At 45.6% G+C, this 20327-nt stretch overlaps 1 protein-coding gene across 1 annotated transcript in view; it reads left to right on the top strand.

Moving 5' to 3' along the window:
• The window catches only part of LOC124722394 (Golgi-associated plant pathogenesis-related protein 1-like), an 87391-nt gene extending 69279 nt beyond the window's left edge, over positions 1 to 18112 (top strand). Inside the window, exons 4-6 of the mRNA XM_047247565.1 lie at positions 911 to 1000; positions 17820 to 17982; positions 18040 to 18112. Of these exons, the coding sequence (XP_047103521.1) occupies positions 911 to 1000; positions 17820 to 17982; positions 18040 to 18112 (326 nt within the window). The remainder of the gene's footprint in view (positions 1 to 910; positions 1001 to 17819; positions 17983 to 18039) is intronic.
• Positions 18113 to 20327: the final 2215 nt, after the last annotated feature.

Genomic DNA, 20327 nt, shown 5'->3' with positions numbered 1-20327 from the left:
GCATCTTCGTAATGCTCATCCTCTGACAGTGACGTCATTGGATGCGGTATGGAGCCGCATGGGGCCAACACACTGCTCTCACGACCATAATCAATTTTCTTACCACTCGATCAAATAACTTCTCAGTTCGCGTCATGAAGCTAAGTGCACCTCATTCCGGTCCTCTCACAAAGGAAGAACCCGTGGCAGTACCGGGAATCAAACACGGGTCCTCCGTATGGCAGTCAGCAACGCTGACCACTCAGCTACGGAGGCGGACTTTTATTTACCCCGCGTCACATTATTCTCGTCTTTCTTCTCTTTCCTTTTATTTCCTTAAGTCAAAATCTTTGCTAAGCATCTTGTCGATACCATTTAATAACTACCTTTTGTCTTTCTTATTACAAAAAAAAAATGGTTCAAATGGCTCTGAGCACTATGGGACTTAACATCTGAGGTCATCAGTCCCCTAGAACTTGGAACTACTTAAACCTAACTAACCTAAGGACATCACACACATCCGCGTCCGAGGCAGGATTCGAACCTGCGACCGTAACGGTCGCGCGGTTTCAGACTGAAGCGCCTAGAACCGCGCGGCCACAACGACCGGCTTTCGTATTACAAGCAACAAAGACCATCACATTTATCACTTCCCATTCCATATATTCGATGAAAAAGGAAACAGAATGACCAACGAACTCCATCCTGACTTCATTTCTATCTAGTGATTACTTGTCGCTTTTGGTTTTCCACGTTTTCGCATGAATCATATGCTTACGGCCTCTGACTCTCATTCATAAATATAAACTGAGTGCGGTAAAGAACTAATCCATTTCTGGAGTAAATAATTTGTTCTTCAGAAAAAGATCTTTCTCTATACTTGTTTTAGATATCAGCTGACATTTATGTTTATGATGATTTGTGTTTGCAGGTCAGGAAGTAGTAACCTATTGGTATAGTGCGGTACGCCAGTACAACTACCTCAAGGAGCCTGACATCCTGCATGCCAACGTCAATGCAGGTAAGCACCCAGCTTAACACTACAGATTTATTCTCTCGTAGGAGTGTATTTCAGTTGTTCTCTACTTTTGCAGAGCCTAGAGCTGGAGTAGAAAGACAAGACTGTAGTATATTACATATTATCGTTATCTTGCATAGTAAGTCCATAAGAACAACCACGTATTCCAAGCAGTAAAGTAGTAATACAAACTTTGGAAGTTTAACGAGAGCGTCTGCTTCACTAGAATAATATTACAGATCGAGGTGATGCAATAGTTAGTTCCTTCGAACAGCTGCCGAACACAGGCCCTGGGACCTATCCAAACTAAGACATTTCATTTCTGATCTACACTGGCCAAAGCAATCAGGAATCGCTCGAAGTACCCTGATAAACACTGCGGAGTACAACTACGCGGTATTGCTACGCGAACAAGGAAAATTCCCTTCGATTCTCTTAGACATGCCGACTGGACATCTAGTCAATAACTGAGGCTTTGCTCAAGCGTTGAAGTTAAAGGATTCGATGTCGATGCCCGTGTTTACGAGTAAAGTACGTGCAATGCCTCGACAGCGAGATTTACTGAAGCTTGTAGTTGGTGAGCCATTAGTAAGACAAAACCTGGCCAGTCACAGTGCAAACTATCAAATTCCTTCGTAAATCGCTAAATTGTAATGGATACGCTCTCAGACAACGAAAGATATTTGAAGGCAGTCCGCCCCCCGTAGCTGAGTGGTCAGCGCGACAGACTGTCAATCCAAAGGGCCCGGATTCGATTCCCGGCTCGGTCGGAGATTTTCTCCGCTCACGGACTGGGTGTTGTGTTGTCCTAATCATCATCATTTTATCCCCATCGATGCACAAGTCGCCGAAGTGGCGTCAAATCGAAAGACTTGCACCAGGCGAACGGTCTACCCGACGGGAGGCCCTCGTCACACGACATTTCATTTCATTTCATTCGAAGGCAATTAGAGTATCACGTTCAACAAGCAACCACCCTCGTATGCGTAAGTGCAGATCTTTCGAGGTCTACGAGAAAGCATTGGCTCTAATCGATACTGAGAGGAATAAACTGTTGTGGAATACCATGCGTCTGTGCGGTATTCTGGGTGTTCGGAAATTACCGTTACAAGCTTCTAGGACTTGTAGAGGAGAGCGAGTACATAATATTCTGAATAGGGCCCCATGTCCGGAAACGTACCATTTCCGTTCTACGGCGGCTTCAATTCGGATGTGTAACACGTCCACGTCTGCTGAGGGATAGATAGATAGGCCAAGGTTGTCTAACCGCATGGCCGCTGCAGTCGCCGGATTTAACTCCTGTGGACTACTTCTTGTGGGGTCAGTTGAAAAGTTTAATTTAAGAAGCTCCTGTAAAGACAGAGGAAGATCTTCTGGGACGAGCTGTGCCAGCTGCACTAGAAATTGAAGAGAAACGAGATGGGATGGATGGTGCGAACCAGAACATGCTCCGTAGGTACAATGTCTGTAACGACGTTGCTGGTCGCCACATCAAGCCGCTGTTATAATGTATCAGTGCTGTTCTTTACGTACAGTATTCTGGGCTCTTTTTTATTTTGGAGTAATGTAAACAAGTAATGTTTAAGTGTGAATAGAAACAAATGAGTGATAAATGAATGGAACTTCCTAGCTGATTAAAACTGTGTACCGGACCGAGACTCGAACTCGGGACTTTTGCCTTTTGCGTGCAAGTGCTCTACTAACTCAACTACCCAACCACGACTCACAACCGTTCCTCATGGCTCTCCCGCCAGTATCTAGTCGCTTAATTTCCGAACTTCACAGCGAAATTTTTAGGTAGCACTTCTGGAAGAAAGGATATTGCGGAGACACGGCTTAGGCACAGCTTGAGGGATGTTTTCAGAGCGAAATTTTCAGACTACTGCGGAGTGTGCGCTTACATGAAACTTCTTGGCAGATTAAAACTGTGTGCCGGACCGAGACTGGAACTCGAAGCCTTTGCCTTTCGCGGGCACGTGGGAGATCATTTGCCCTCGAAAGGCAAAGGCTCCAAGTTCGAGTCTCGGTCCGATGATGTTTGGTTTGGGGGCGCACAACTGCGCGGTCATCAGCGCCCGTACAAAGTCCCAGTTGTTACACAGTCCAAGTTTTTTTTATTCGCTCTAATCCAGCCTCTGTCGCGAATTATTATGATGATGCAATGAGGAGGACAATACAAACACCTAGTTCCCGTGCAGAGATAATCCCCAACTCGGGCGGGAATCGAACCCGCGACCCTGTGATACAGAGATAGCAACGCTAGCCGCTAGACAACGAGTTGCGAACGAGTGTCTGTCCGGCACACAGTGTTAATCTGACAGGAAGTTTCACAACAGCGCACATTCCGCTGAAGAGTGAAAATTTCATTCTGGATAAATGTTTCGTTATGTTTCCTTTCGAACTCTTGACTAATAATTGTACTGCGTCACACCTATTCAATTCCACAAGTAGAAGCGGATCAGTTAAACACCTGAATTGAAATCGTCATAGAACGGAAACGGCACGTTTCCGTACATTGGTTCCTATACAAAATATTATGTATTCACTCCCCTGTACAATTCCTAGAAATTTGTAACAGGAACTGCCGAACACCGTGTACACTGCCCGTCCAAAAAGTTCCAAGACATATTTTATTCCTGGGGTATAAGCGATGTCGGCACAGTAACTACGGCGACAGCTCGAACAAACAACTGTAAACAACAGATGTGTATTCGACCAATCCATGTGAGGGGTCAACGTTTTGATGACATAACACATTGAAGCCAACGTGACGCACGAGTTGGACAACATCCCAAAGAAGGGTTTTCCTGACAGTTTCTGTTAATGTTGTTGTGTCGCAAATCGCAATGGGGAAAAATCTCTAAATCGAATGTTCAAGACACTCTCCAGAATTTGTGAAGAAGAGAACTCTGTTGCAAAGTTTCTCCCGCACACCCTTACTTCAGAACAAAAACACCGATGCGTATACGCTTGCCACGATTTGATTGAAATACAAGAGGCGGACAATGCTTTCCTGGAAAAAAATCCTGTATGGTGACGAGACTTGGTGTTATTAGTATGAAGCTATCAGAAAACGACAAAGTACAGAAATCCATGTGAGGGTTCAACACTTTGACAACATAACACATCGAAGCCAACGTGACGCGCCAGTTGGACAACATCCCAAAGAAGGACTTTTCTGACAGTTTCACATGGTTATACGAACTTTTGTGCGTTGCACTCAAGTGTGTGTGTGTGGGGAGGGGGGGGGGGGGGGAGGGGGGAGACTATGTAGAACACCTGAAGAATTAAAACCACCATCTCAACGTTTCTCTATTTTTTTTTATTAATCCAGTCCCGAAAGTTTTGGACTGACAGGGTACATGGTATGCCAGTGTGGATGTACTTAGTGTGTCTGCCACAGTCTTTGACTACAGAGGTCTTGGGTATAGTGGCTCTGAACCACCCAGATAGCCGTGCACATTAAAGAGCTTGCATTCGGGACGGTGAAGTACACTGAACCCGGTTCCAATCCGCTGGGAAGATTAATGAAGAGGGCCAATGTGCCAGCCTGACGAGGTATGGTTTTTAGGCGGTTTCCCATATCCCATTAGGTGAATACCGGGCCGATAACTACGTCCCGCCTCAGACACATGCTAAGCAAACATTTAAAAACTTTCTCACACTTGCAAATAGAATTTACTGTAGACGCAGATAAATGGGATGTACTGCTTCCGTCCTGGAGGGTGAATAGTAAATGAATGACCTTAAATGTTTAGTCGTAATCAGCAGCAGCATCAGTGGTTCTGACCCCATTTCCAGCAGGTGAAGACGTAACCACAAATCATAATCAACAGACTGATCTGTAGTACATCGAGCCGTTGTGGCAACTGTATCACCACACTTGGGCGTCATGGTCCGTGTGACACTACTGGAGGGTCACTACACATGACAAAAGTCTCTTATCAGTGAGTCACGTTTCAAAATACTTTCAGAACATCTTTTAGCGTATACATTATCGCTACTCCACATCTTGATCCTTTAAATTATAGGCCTGAAATTTATAATGAGAGATGATGCCTACAAAAACTGGATAGTCATCTTCGTAAATGTCACGTCCATACACACCAATCCATAATGTTTCTTATTAACAGCGTGTTAGCAGGATGTTGTGGATGGGAGAACACGTAATGTAACTCAGATAAGTTACTTGGTTTTTTTATGTTAAGCAATACTACCTATCCGTTTGGATCTAGCATAAAAGGAAGGAAAATTAGAGTTTAGCGCCACGCGGGCGAACCCGAAAATTGCCTTAACGATTTCGGGAAACCACGGAAAAACTAAAGTTGGACTAGGACTCAAATCCGCGTCCAGCCTACCAGATTTAGGTTTTCCGTGATTTCCCTAAATAGCTCCAGGAAAATGCCGGGATGGTTTCTTTGAAAGTGCACTGCTGATTTCCTTCCCCATCATTGAAACAATCCGATCTTATGCTCCGTCCCTAATGACCTCGATGTCGACATGGCGTTAAACGCTCACATTCGTTCCTAAAGCTAGATTGCCGGAAAAGATTTAAATTGCCGTCCTCCCGAATGCGATTCGAGTACCTTACAACTGCACCATCTCGCTCGATAATCACAAATTACTCAGAAAGTAATTCACTGTCTCAAAAGGATATTCCAGTTAACTTAAGAAACATTGTAATTCACTGCAGCTTAAAGTAACAGGTAATACATCATGATAGCGTTATATAACGACAAAGCCAGAGCAAATAAAGCAGATTTTCATAATACGGAGCATTTAAACAGTCTCATCAGTACACAGTGCACTCGCATTCTTCCCTGTCGGGATCATAAGGTTGAATTCTTACATGCTAACGATCACGTAGTATCGACTGCAAACTGCAATAAAATTTCAGAAACATATTGCATATTTTGATGTAACTTCCAAAATGGTTGTGGACTAATCAGTTATACCCGTCACCAGGTGTTTAATGGCGGAGAGATCTGGATATCTTCCTGCTCGGAGCAAATGTCGTACACCATTTAGGGCCTTGAGCTTTCGCCCTTACCGTGACGAAACAGCAAATCGCTTTCCTATCTAAAACGGCGGGTTAATGGCTTAAGGACTCCTCTTTTATCGTTCTTCTGTGAACACGAAAGACAAACAAAAGTAGTAATTCATATTCCCATACAGAAGATGTTGCCATGGCTCTGGTCTTTATGTCATAGGCAGTTGTACTATGAAGATGACGCACATCGTGTAAAAGTGCTACACGAACACGATCATTAACTGGATACTGGCATTCAGTCTTCACTGAATACAACCACCACCACTCCACTCACCAGTCAATCCTTTCACGCTACCAGAGGTGACATGCACGGTGATGGTGTGGTGTACGAGGTGGCTTTGGACTTGCACCTGGGAGGACGGCGGCGGTTCGAATCCCTGTGTGGCCATCCAGATTTAGATAGTTTCTAAAAGTAGCGCCATTTATCTTCTGTATGTAAGGTAATACTACGCGGAGGGTTTCTGATTCAGAAATCTTATTTTAATATTGGTTGTGTGTGATAAGATCTAGTGTCGGAATTCGATAAAGGCAGGAACGTGACTGCGTGATATCGTTCCACGGTATTGCTGCTCGCGTTGGTCGAGATCCTATGCCCGTCATATGAATATTGAATCGATCGGTTCAGTAAGGCCATACTTAACACCACCAAGATCTGAACCACCTCATGCGATTGTCGCTTGAGAGGACAGACATATTGTTCGCTGTGCAGTGCAGGATCCACCTCACTTACCCAGAGTCAGGAAATGAACTTCTTGGTTGTATGACACATATCCACATAGTGCGACGACGTTCTGAGCATCACGGACTGGCAGCAAAGCGACCACTGTTGCGGATTCTCTTGACGTGGCAGCATACAAAGGTGCGCCGGCAGCAGTGCGTCCAACGACAACACTGGACCCAGGTCGTCTTCTCAAACAAGCCCCAGTTCTGCGTACAGAATCACGATGGACGTATCTGTATGTGGAGGCATCGAGGAGAACGAACGTTGCCAGACTTCATTCGTCCTCGTCATACGGGCCAAGCACCTAGCACGATGGTATAGGATGCCGTGGGGTACGCAACACTATCGCCTCTGGTTCGCATATCCGGCTATTTGGACAGCAGCCGTTACATTTCTAGCGTGTAAAGGCTGGTGTTCCCCACTTCAAGGTCTCCTTGATGTTATCTTTGAACAAGATTATGCAAGACCACATGTTGCCCGTCCCTGCATACCAATATACAGAGGGTGTTCGGCAGTTGCCCTGGCCAGCCGATTGTCCAGATATCGCACTCACTGAAAACATCTGGCCATCTGTTGCCGAAAGACTAGCACGCTACTCCAATCGCCAGCCATTACGATTGATGAACTTTGGCAAGAAGTTGAAGCAGCATGGAATAAAGTACTCTTATTTCTCGTCCTAGCCAAGTTCTATCCACTGTTGCTGTCATGTATAACCCAAAATCAGCTAAAAATTTAATCTTATATACTTTATACCATACTGCGTACCATAAAGAAGCAAAATTTCGTTGCAGTAAACCCTAACTAGTTCGTGCTTCAGTATTTCGGAAATCAGCGATAATTATGATTGGTTTTTTAAAGCGAAGTGGAATGTCGTCTTACTGACTATATAGGGTGGTCCACTGATAGTGACCGGGACAAATATCTCACGAAATAAGCATCAAACGAAAAAACTACAAAGAACGAAACTCGTCTAGCTTGAAAGGGGAAACCAGATGGCGCTATGGTTGGCCCGCTAGATGGCGCTGCCATAGGTCAAACGGATATCAACTGCCTTTTTTTTCTTTTTAAATAGGAACCCCCATTTTTTATTACATATTCGTGTAGTACCTAAAGAAATATGAATGCTTTAGTTGTATCATTTTTTTCGCTTTGTGATTGTTGGCGCTGTAATAGTCACAAACGTATAAGTACGTGGTATCACGTAGCATTCCGCCAGTGCGGGCGGTATTTGTTCCGTGATACATTACCCGTGTTAAAATGGACCGTTTACCAATTGCGGGAAAGGTCGGTATCATGTTGATGTATGGCTATTGTGATCAAAATGCTCAACGGGCGCGTGCTATGTATACTGCTCGGTATCCTGGACGACATCATCCAAGTGTCCGAACCGTTCGTCGGACAGTTACGTTATTTAAGGAAATAGGAAGTGTTCAGCCACATGTGAAACGTCGACCACGACCTGCAACAAATGATGATGCCCAAATAGGTGTTTTAGCTGCTATCGCGGCTAATCCGCACAGCAGTAGCATACAAACTGCGCGAGAATCGGGAATCTCAAAAACGTCGATGTTGAGAATGCTACATCAACATCGATTGCACCCGTACCGCATTTCTATGCACGAGGAATTGCATGGCGAGGACAGATTTTTTGCGCGCATTATATTTAGCGACGAAGCGTCATTCACCAACAGCGGTAACGTAAACCGGCATAATATGCACTATTGGGCAACGGAAAATCCACGATGACTGCGACAAGTGGAATATTAGCGACCTTGGCGGGTTAATGTATGGTGCGGCATTATGGAAGGAAGGATAATTGGCCCCCATTTTATCGATGGCAATCGAAATGGTGCAATGTATGCTGATTTCCTACGTAATGTTCTACCGATGTTGCTACAAGATGTTTCACTGTATGACAGAATGGCGATGTACTTCCAACATGATGGATGTCCGGCACATAGCTCGCGTGCGGTTGAAGCGGTATTGAATAGCATATTTCATGACAAGTGGATTGGTCGTCGAAGCACCATACCATGGCCCGCACGTTCACCGGATCTGACGTCCCCGGATTTCTTTCTGTGGGGAAAGTTGAAGGATGTGACTTCTGAAGAAGTTGAAGGATTTTTGCTATCAGTGATCCACCGACAACGCCTGACAACATGCGACAGTGCATTGTCAATGCATGTGCGAACATTACGGAAGGCGAACTACTCGCTGTTCAGAGGAATGTCGTTACACGTATTGCCAAATGCATTGAGGTTGACGGACATCATTTTGAGCATTTATTGCATTAATGTGGTATTTACAGGTAATCACGCTGTAAGAGCATGCGTTCTCAGAAATGATAAGTTCATAAAGGTACATGTATCACATTGGAACAACCGAAATAAAATGTTCAAACGTACCTACGTTCTGTATTTTAATCTAAAAACCCTACCTGTTACCAACTGTTCGTCTAAAATTGTGAGCCATATGTTTGTGACGATTACAGCGCCATCTATCACAATGCGAAAAAAGTGGTCCCACTAAAACATTCATATTTCTCTACGTACTACACGAATGTGTAATAAAAATGGGGGTTCCTATTTAAAAATACGCAGTTGATATCCGTTTGACCTATGGCAGCGCCATCTAGCGGGCCAACCATAGCGCCATATTGTTTCCGCCTTCAAGCTAGACATGTTTCGTTCTTTGTAGTTTTTTCGTTTGACGCCTATTTCGTGAGATATTTGGTCCGGTCACGATCAATAGACCACCCTGTATAAAGATGAAGAAGATTCTAGAAACCAGTTGATGACTGAGGATGTAAAAAAGAACATGCAGGAGAAGTTTCCAGAGAAGAAAATGACGTCAGTGATATAAGAGAATGTAGGGTAACAGAGCAAAGTTAAAACTACTAAAGGTAAGGGAAAATTTCGACAGGTTAATCAGTTTTATTGACATCAATCCGGATTGCCAAAAGTATTGCATTCCATTAAAAGATACGCGACAATAAGTAATGAAAGAACAGTGTACAAAAGAGTCTCAACTAAAAGTAAGTTTCTTCTTTGAGCCATTATAAACAGATATGGGAATTGAAAATATTGTTATGGAACCAACATCAAGTAGTTTTGCTCATTTGACTGCTGTGAACCATATTACTGTAGCCCGAGAAGACAGCAGTAAATGAATCGTGAAGTACGTACCATTCCACAGTAAACGTTGCACATTCATTTTTGACTACATACAGCAATATATAGTGCAGTAGTGTATACAGGATATTTCACTATTATAGGTATAAACGAAACGGATGAGTAGAAGACAATGATACAAGCAGATAATCCTAACAAACATAGGTCTGGAAACAAATGGTTTTCCCGATACGGCAAACATACAAGTGCAGTCGTGTCAGTGTTACATCACTGTAAATGTCTGAGGCTAGGTTTATTTCGGAACACCGCAAGTGAGACGTAAATGACAAAGCGATAAACTGCCCTTGTTTCATTTCATAGTCATTACGTATACCTAAGTACTGGTAAACTGCCTTTCAACAAATGTCTCAATCATGGGTCGCCAGTATTATGCCTTCCCACGTCGGATTCTTTTGCGTGGCGATATTTAAAAGCTTTGGTGTTTTCCAGCACTGTTGATGAACTCCGGGAACGCTTTATCGATGACTGTCAATGCATTCGAATCACGGCTGGGGCTTTTAAACGTGTACGGGCTTCGATGAGGCGAGAAGACGTGCTGATGCCTACCTTCACATGAATCGTGGGCGTGTGGTACACTTTTTGTGTTGTGTTTGTCCTAGCTGCAGTTTGGATACTCTGGATCTCTGTTATAAGGTGTTCATGCACTCAGTCGTGATAAGTCTTATTGGGGAAAACCATTTTTTTGCGGACCTATGTTTATTAGGATTTTATGTACCGGGTGGTTATAGTTAAACTTTCCCTATTTAACACGTTATTACACGGAAACTAATTACAGTAGGAGTACCAAACTTGATAGCGTTAATATGAAGGACATGGGGAAGATAAATAATGTAGAATCAGTTCAATTGAAACACGTTCAACGTGAAGCTACGGTGCATCAAACCATTACATATACAATTATTGCTACAAAAGCGGCCCAATATGGCGCTCATCAGTCTCCTTAAGAGTCTGAAAGTGCAGGATTGCATCCTGCACAGCAGAACGAAGCATGTCCGTAGGTATGCTGGCTACCTGTGCTTAAGATCAGCACATGTGTGAATGTTCCCCTGGTAAACCCCATCCTTCAGGTGCTCCACATCCAGAAATCACAGGGAGTGAGATCAGGTGATCGCACCGGCCAAGCATTTGGAATCGATCGGCTGATAATTCGATCGTTTGCAAATGTGTTTCGGAGAAGCAGGGAACTTAACGATCGATGTGCGGTGGGGCCTCATCTTGCATGAAAACTGTTCATTTCAATGCGTCTCTTTCATGTAGGGCTGGTATGACATGTCGGAGAAGCATATCGCAGTAACGCTGGCCTGACACACTGCACGTCTTTGGTCCTTGAGCACCAACCTGTCCAAAAAAGAATGGGCCAATAATGAACGTAGCCGTTAAGCCACACCATACGATGACACGTTCACCATACAGAGGAACTTCACCATACAGTGATTGGAGGCGAAGATCCCTACAGTCGGCAATTCTGTGTGTTCACCTCACCCGTCAAAGAAAAATGAGCTTCGTCTGTCCATAGGATGGTCCCTCGTCAACTTCAATCCTTGCGAGAAAGTGGAGAGCAGTGCAAGCTACTGTACGATATGCATCTTGTACGGATACCATTTGAGAATGTTTCGAAGCACCTTCCGTACAGTAGACCACAGGATGTTCAACTGTCGTGACACAACACCTGCACTGCGTGACGATCGGGAATTTCGCGCAGCTTTGCCTGCCATAGCAACAGCGGATTCATCAACCACCTGTGGCGCAACCGATCGTCTGCCTCTTCCCGGAGCGACGCCTAGTTTTCCAGTTGTTTCGAACTACATCATGCTCCTCACAGCAGGTGGAGAAAGAGGACCCTTCCATAATCCTTTCAGCTGGTGATATTCTCGAAGTGCAGCTGCAGCATTACTGTTGTTTTGATAATAGGGCTTCACCAATAATGTCCTGCTCCTTTTGTCCAACCTCGTGTCGACAAGGCAACAAGTGCACTGCGACTGGTCAGATGTGTGAGACCATGAATCACGATGACCTATCACGGGACCTGGTGGCCATAGTTGGAACTAGACGGTGGCGCTGTGACGCATGGAAATCATGCACCCCATACTCTGGACATTACTGCTACCAAGGTTGTTACTCGTATGGTAATTAGTTTCCGTATTATAACGTATTAAATAGGGAAATTTTAATTATAACCACACGGTATATAGACTGAAGCGGCGAGTGAAAATTGTTACTCACCGCTCCAGTCTAAGTTCATAAAATCATATCTGTATGACGGCGGTAAAGTCTTGTAACTGTGTCATTTCTTTTATTAGGATTATCTGCTTGTTTAATTGCCCTCTATTCGTTCCTTTCGTTTATACCAATAATAGTCAAACACACTGTACGTCAGACATGTTTAATGTAACATTTGCATATCTATTGTAATTTGTTTAATCCTATTTTTCATTGTTTGGAAACGATTATCTTCGTTATTTTTAAATTACATGTACTGGACAGTACGTTACATAATACTACAGTTGATCTAGTTTTTCTTTAACCAGTACATATACTGCATACTTCATTCCTAATTGTAGCTTCAGGTAACTATTTTATAAAACATTTATATAATTCGGTCTTTCAATAACTTGGACTGGGATACACACCAATTAGTCCAAAGCAGTGTGGTTGCACTGTGGACTTATCTGATCATAAGTATCTGGACACCTATTAAAACTAAACTAAACTCCTCCCAACAGGCCACGAAGGTCCACCGGTACTGACCGGCCGCCATGTCATTCTCAGCTTATAGGCGTCACTGGATACGGATATCGAGGGGCATGTGGTCAGCACATCGCTCTCCCGGCCGTATGTCAGTTTCCGAGACCACAGATGCTACTTCTCAATCAAGTAGCTCCTCATTTTGCCTCACAAGGGCTGAGTGCACGCCGCTTGCCAACAGCGCTTGGCAGACCGGATGGTCACCCATCTAACTGCTAGCCCAGCCCGACAGCTCTTAACTTCGGCGATTGACAGGAACCGGTGTTACCACTGCGACAAGGCCGTTGGATGGATACCTATTAGCAGACAATAATAAAGGATTTGTCCAACCTTCGTCTTTATGACGGCTTGAACGCTGCTATGCACACTTTCAAGGAGGTATCTGTATGTATGTGCAGTACTGACAGTCCATTCTTCATCAAGAGCCGAAATCAGAAAAGGTAGTGATGTTGGACGCTGGGATCTGGAGCAAAGTCGACGTTTTAACTCATCCCAAAGGTGTTCCACTTGATGCAGGTTGGGACTCTGGGCAGGCTAGTCCATTTTAGGAGTTTTATTGACCACAAAACATTGTCTCGCAGATGCCTCAGAGGCTGCATGTCATGCTGATAGAATCATTGTCTCCAAACCGTTTCTCTACTCTACGCAAAACACAATGCTGTAGTATGAGTTCATATCCTTATGCATTTAGTTTTCTCTTAAGCGGAGTAAGGGGACCATGTCCTCAAAAATGTTCAAATGTGTGTGAATCCCTAAGGGACCAAACTGCTTAGGTCATCGGTCCCTAGACTTACACACTACTTAAACTAACTTATGCTAAGAACAACACAGACATCCATGCCCCAGGCAGGACTCGAACCTCCGGCGGGAGGGGCCGCGCAGTCCGTGACGGACCATGTCCCAACCACGAAAAACAAACTATACTGAATGAATGTGAATGTCGTGCGACCAGGGCCTCCCGTCAGGTAGACCGTTCGCCGGGTGCAAGTCTTTCGATTTGACGCCACTTCGGCGACTTGCGCGTCGATGGGGATAAAATGATGATGATGATGATGATTAGGACTACACAACATGCAGTCCCTGGGCGGAGAAAATCTCCGACCCAGCCGGGAATCGAACCCGGGCCTTTAAGATTGACATTCTATCGCGCTGTGGCCACTCAGCTACGGGGGGGGGGGGGGGGGGGGGGGGGGGAAGGGGGGGGCAAAGACCTATACTGTAACACGTCCGTACTTCACTGTTGGCGCCACACATGACGACAGGTAACGTTCTCCAGGTATTTGCAAACGTGATTAATTACTCCAAATCAATCGTTTCCAGTCATCCACTGTCCAGTGCTGTCGCTCTTTACATCAACTCAAGCGTCGCTTAGCGTTGACTATGTTTGGCTTACGGGGAACTACTCGATCATTGTACCCTATTACTTTTAACTCGATATTCACAGTCAGTGTGCCATCTAGACTGCTGGTAACACTTCGGAATTCACGTGTGATTCCTTCTGCTGATTTCATACGATTTTTTACAACCACCCTGCGCAATGTTCGATGGTCCTTGTCCCTCAGTGCATGAGGTTTGCCTGGTCTTAGTTTAGCTTCGATGGATCCTCCGCATTTCGACTTCACAGTCACATCACCAGCAGTGTAGACGTGGGCAGCTTTAGAGGGGTTGAAATGTCCCTGATGCATTTGTTACTCAGCTGACATCCAATGATTATTCCATATTCGAAGTCAATGAGCTCTCGTGACCGATCTACGGTGTGTGAGAAAATTAATGAGATTGATTTTTCTATCCACCACGGTTTTTTTTAAACGAAAATGATGTCCCCTTCCCAGTGTTGGTAGCAACGCTGAAAGGCTCCAACTGGTAAGACCTTTAACACGTCGATCACGTTCTTTTGAATGTTCTCCAGAGTCCCAAAATAACGTCCATTTAAGACATTTTTCGCCGCTCGGGGTAACTGCACGGTCTGGGTGCCTTTCCACGATTCGCGCGGCTCCCTGTCCAAAATGGCTCTGAGCACTATGGGACTTAACATCTATGGTCATCAGTCCCCTAGAACTTAGAACTACTTAAACCTAACTTACCTAAGGACATCACACACATCCATGCCCGAGGCAGGATTCGAACCTGCGACCGTAGCAGTCGCGCGGCTCCGGACTGAGTGCCTAGAACCGCTAGACCACCGCGGCCGGCGCGGCTCCCTGTGTCCGAGGTTCGAGTCCTCCCTCGGGCATGGGTATGTGTGTTGTCCTTCGCGTAAGTTAGTGTAAGTTAGATTAAGTAGTGTGTAAGCTTAGGGACCGATGATCTCAGCAGTCTGGTCCCATAAGATCTTACCACAAATTTCCAAATTAAGACATTTTCCATTTTCGGGTAAAGATAAACGTCACAAGGACTCAGATCAGGTGAGTAGGAGGCTGTGGAACAACAGGAATGCCTTTTGAGGTCAAAAATTCCATGACTGAAGTGGGTGTGTGACATGGTGCGTTGTAATGACGTACATCTTCGTAAAACACTTGGTTCACAGTTTGTCTTGGATAAACAATTTTTCTTATGCACGACACCCCTATTATCAAAAAAGTAAATCAGATTTGTTTTGATCTTTGATTTGCTCATTCGAGCTTATTTCGGGCCAGGAAATGTCTCAGTGCGCCACTCCCCACTCTGCCGCTTTGTTTCAGTACCGCACTGAGAAATGTGGGATTCATCTCCTGTAACCACACGACTGAACCATTCGTGGTCATTGGCAGTCCTCTTAAGAAGACCAATGTACACATTTTTTCGATTTTCCTTCTGCTCATTTGTGAGGTTTTTCGGCACCATTTTGGCACAAACCGTTCGCATGTGCAAATTTTCGGTCAAAATTTGACGTACGCTGAAAGTGTTTAAGTTTGACAGGTAACGCACCATCATTATTGTTTAACGTCGGACTGATCTCACAAGAGCAAGCACACGTTTGACATTCTCGTCGGTTTCTGAACTTAAGATCTCACTGAGCGAGATTCGTCTTCAACTTATTCTCTGCCATCCAAAAATGATTTGTGCCAGCGGAAAAATTTTACTCTTGATAGGGATGTTCCCCGTAGGCCTGTATCAACTCTTCAAAGGTCACACTTGCGGATTCCCAAATTTAACACAAAATCTGATGGCATAACATTGCTCTAAATTCCGCTGTTCTACATTCGTAACAGACAACAAAAACATAACTTCACTTGTGGCGCTCTCAAAAGTCACGTGATGGCTGTACAGAGCTGAAACTCGGACTGGGCGTCTGGAAGGGATGAATACACCAGTCTGCACAAGTCGGACAACATAGCGCTGCTAGATCGTTCGCAATGTTGTCAGTCTCATTACTTCTCTCGCACATCTCGTGTTCTGCCGTTACTGCTTTCTACTGACATCTAGTGGTTAACTCTGTGTTATGCACGCCGCGCGGAGTGGCCGCGTGGTGTGAGACGCCATTCACGGATTGCATGACCCCTCCCGCCGGAGGCTCGAGTCCTCCCTCGGGCGTGGGTGTGTCTGTTGTTCTTAGAATAAGTTAATTTAAGTAGTGTGTAAGTCTACGGGCCGATGAGCTCAGCAGTTTGGTCCCTTAGGAAATCACGCACATTTGTGAAACTGGTACACCTGCCTAATATCGTATAGGGTCCCAACGAGCAGAAGTGCCGCAACACGACGTGACATGGTCTCGAAAATAGTTCAAATGGCTCTGAGCACTATGGGACTTAACTTCTGAGATCATCAGTACCCTATAACTTAGAACTATTTTAAACCTAACTAACCTAAGGACATCACACACATCCATGGCCGAGGCAGGAATCGAACCTGCGACCCTAGCGTTCGCGTGGTTCCAGACTGTAGCACCTAGAACAGCTCGGCCACACCGGCCGGCCATGGACTCGACTAATGTCTGAAGTAGTGCTGGAGGGAATTGACTTCATTAATCCTGCAGGACTGTCCACAAATCCGTAACAGCACGAGCGGGTGGAGGTCTCTTCTGAATAGCATGCTGCGATGGAACCCATAATGTTCATGTCTGGGGAACTTGGTAACCAGTGGAAGTGTTTAAACTCAGAAGAGTGTTCCTGGAGCCACTCTGTAGCAATTGTGGACATGTGGGGCGTCGCATTGTCCTGCTGGAATTGCACAAGTCCGTCGGAATGCATGATTGAAATGAATGGATGCAGGTGATCAGACAGGATGCTTACGTACGTGTCATCTGTCAGAGTCGTATCTAGACGTATCAGGGTTCCTATATCACTGCAACTGTATACTCCCCACACCATTATAGACCCTCCACCAGCTTGAACAGTTCCCTGCTGACGTGGAGGGTCCATGGATTCAAGAGGTTGTCTCCATACCCGTACACATTCATCCGCTCGATACAATTTGAAATGAGACTCGTCCGCCCAGGCAACATGTTTCCAGGCATCAACAGTCCAATGTAGATGTTGTCGGGCCCAGGCGAGGCATAAAGCTTTGCGTCGTGCAGTCATCTAGAGTATAGGAGTGGGCCTTCGGCATCGAAAGCCCATATCGATGACGTTTCGTTGAAGGGTTCGCACGCTGACACTTGTTGATGACGCAGCATTGAAATCTGGAGCAGTTTGCGGAAGGGTTGCATTTCTGTCACGTTGAACGATTCTCTTCAGTTGTCGTTGGTCCCGTTCTTGCAGGATCTTTTTCCGGCCGCAGCGATGTCGGAAATTTGATGTTTTACCTGATTTCTGATAGTCACAGTATACTCGTGAGTGGTAGTACGGGAAAATCCCCACTTAATCGCTGCCTCGGAAATGCTGTATATCATCGCTCGTGCGCCGACTGTAACACCGCGTTCAAACTTTCTTAAATCTTGATTACCTGCCATTGTAGCAGAAGTAACCGATCTAACAACTGCGCCAGGCTCTTGTTGTCTTATATAGGCGTTGCCGTGCGCAACGCCGCATACTGCCTGTTCACATATCTCTGTTTTAAATATGCATGCCTGTACGAGTTTCTTTGGCTCTTCAGTGTATATTGGTGTCCCGACACTTTTGATCAGATAGTATATCTGTTATCCTTACCAGTGTTAAAATTTTAGTTGCTATCGGTATATTTATTGACGTGTTGCAGGGCACTTCACGCAGCTGGTGTGGGCGTCGACGACGCACGTGGGGCTGGGCAAGGCGCGGTCGCGCTCTGGCAAGGTGCTGGTGGTGGCGCACTACCGGCCGGCGGGCAACGTGTCGGGCCTGTTCCAGCAGAACGTGTTCCCGCCGCTGGCGCTGCCGCAGCCGCAGGCGCCGCCGCCGCAGACGCAGACGCCCGCCGAGGCGCGCCGGCGCACGCGCAGCCGCCGGCGCGACGACTCGGACAGCGAGTCCGGCTCGGCGAGCGAGTCGAGCGCGTCGGCCAACGCCTCGTAGCGGCTGCTGGGGGCCGTGCGCGGCACGCCCCTAGTCGCCGCCCTGCGAGCAGCGGGTGCGTACCTGCGCGCTGCCTCTGCCCATTCCGACTACTTTTATACCACTATTCAATAGCACCGTGTAAGTAGAGATCTCCTGCACCATTTCCGAGTGCTTCACTTCTGCTCGCTTCCTTAGATTTACGTACACAAACACAACGCTAGTTTTTAGGTATACATCGCTACAGCGCACGAGCTGGTAACTTCTGTACTGTGCATGAGTCGCTATTGTATGAAATCTGGGTGGCCCTTGCTGCACAACCTGGACCCGAGGCAACAGCTTCTTCGACACTTAAGAGAATCTGGACACGATACACTGACGATGCAAATGTATCTATAAACTACAGGCGTAGGATATTGCAGTGCCTGTGTTATTCCGAATTACAATGCAATGTTCTTTTGGACATGCATGCATGTCCAAAGGAACAGAAAATGGTTCAAATGGCTCTAAGCACTATGGGACTTAACACCTGAGATCATCAGTCCTCTAGACTTAGAACTACTTAAACCTATCTAACCTAAGGACATCACACACATCCATGCCCGAGGCAGGATTTGAATGTGCAACCGTAGCAGCGGCGCGGTTCCGGACTGAAGCGCCTAGAACCGCTCGGCCACCGCGGCCGGCAAAGGAACAGACACTGGCGACTACAGCCGTTACGAAATACATCAAATATATTCGCAATTTCGAATGTGGACAACCGTCAGCTGTATAATGGAATGACGACAATGAAACTTTGGGGCGGACCGGGAGTCGAACCCACATTTCCCGCTTATCGCGGGCGGTCGCCTTACCATTAGGCTACCCGAGCACGACTCACGGCCAAACCCAAACTATGCGTAGGAACATTGCGTCGTAATTCGGAATAATACAGTCGCTACAATATAGTATTTATCCGCCTCCGGCCGAAGTGGCCGTGCAGTTCTAGGCGCTGCAGTCTGGAACCGCGAGACCGCTACGGTCGCAGGTTCGAATCCTGCCTCGGGCATGGATGTGTGTGATGTCCTTAGGTTCGTTAGGTTTAACTAGTTCCAAGTTCTAGGGGGCTAATGACCTCAGTAGTTGAGTCCCATAGTCCTCAGAGCCATTTGAACCATTTTTTTATTTATCCGCCGACACAGGGCAAGCGACTTTCACGTAAAATATCTCATCTGTACGAGACTATACGTCGTGTATGTACGAGTACAGGCTATAGACACATGGTTTATGACATGTGGAAGATTGGGTCTAGCCGTGAGTCGTGCTCGGACAGCCTAATGGTAAGGCGACCGCTCGTGAAAAGCGGGAAATCCGAATCCGAGTCTTGGTCCGGAACAAATTATCATTGTCGTCATTCCATTATACAGCTGATGGTTGTCCATATTCGGAATTGCAAATACATTTTATATACTTTGTAACGGCTGTAATCGCCGCAGTACCTCTTGCATTGCATCGTAATTCAGAGTAACAAAGGCACTCCAATATCACATTTATCCGCTGACACCAGGCACGGAATTTCACGTAAAATGTCTCGCCTGTACGAGAATATACATAATCGATGTACGAGTACAGGGTGTAGACACATTGTTGACGAAATAGGGAAGTTTGGGTTTGCCGTGAATCGGATAGCCTAATAGTTGCCGGCACGGTAGCTGAGCGTGCACGGTCAGAGAGCTGGCTGGTCGCAGGATCAACAACGAACTTCAACGGATGTCATGTGACGTCCGCTACCACAAAATACAAAGAACAATAACGAACAAATTTACCAAAAAAAAAAGGATGGTAAGGCGACCGCTCGCAATAGGCGGGAAATCGGGTTCGAATCCCGGTCCACCACAAATTTTCATTGTTATTCCATTATACAGCTGATGATTGTCCATATTCGCAATTGTGAATAGTTTTCATGAAAAACTACAGGGTCTTTCACAAAACATTCAGTCGATTCCACAAGACTATATCTTCTACATGAATGAAAATAGAAACATCAAATTTATTTTAACTTACCCATAGGACTGCAAAGTTTTTGTTTTCAAATGAACATTCAGTATCACAAAGATACACAAGATTTTTAACAAAAAGTGTCACGTATTAGTTCAGGAGGTAGTGTTGGCCAAATCTAGAAGAAAAGTTCCTATAATGATAGGTCCAGAAACCAATACCTGTTGAGCAGAGTTGTAAAAATACAGTAGATAGTCAT

The sequence above is a fragment of the Schistocerca piceifrons genome, chromosome X (assembly GCF_021461385.2).
Source record: "Schistocerca piceifrons isolate TAMUIC-IGC-003096 chromosome X, iqSchPice1.1, whole genome shotgun sequence".
Taxonomy (NCBI): Eukaryota; Metazoa; Arthropoda; class Insecta; order Orthoptera; family Acrididae; genus Schistocerca; species Schistocerca piceifrons.
The sequence above is the reverse complement of the archived record's forward strand: the minus strand, read 5'-3'. Positions and strand labels throughout refer to the sequence as shown.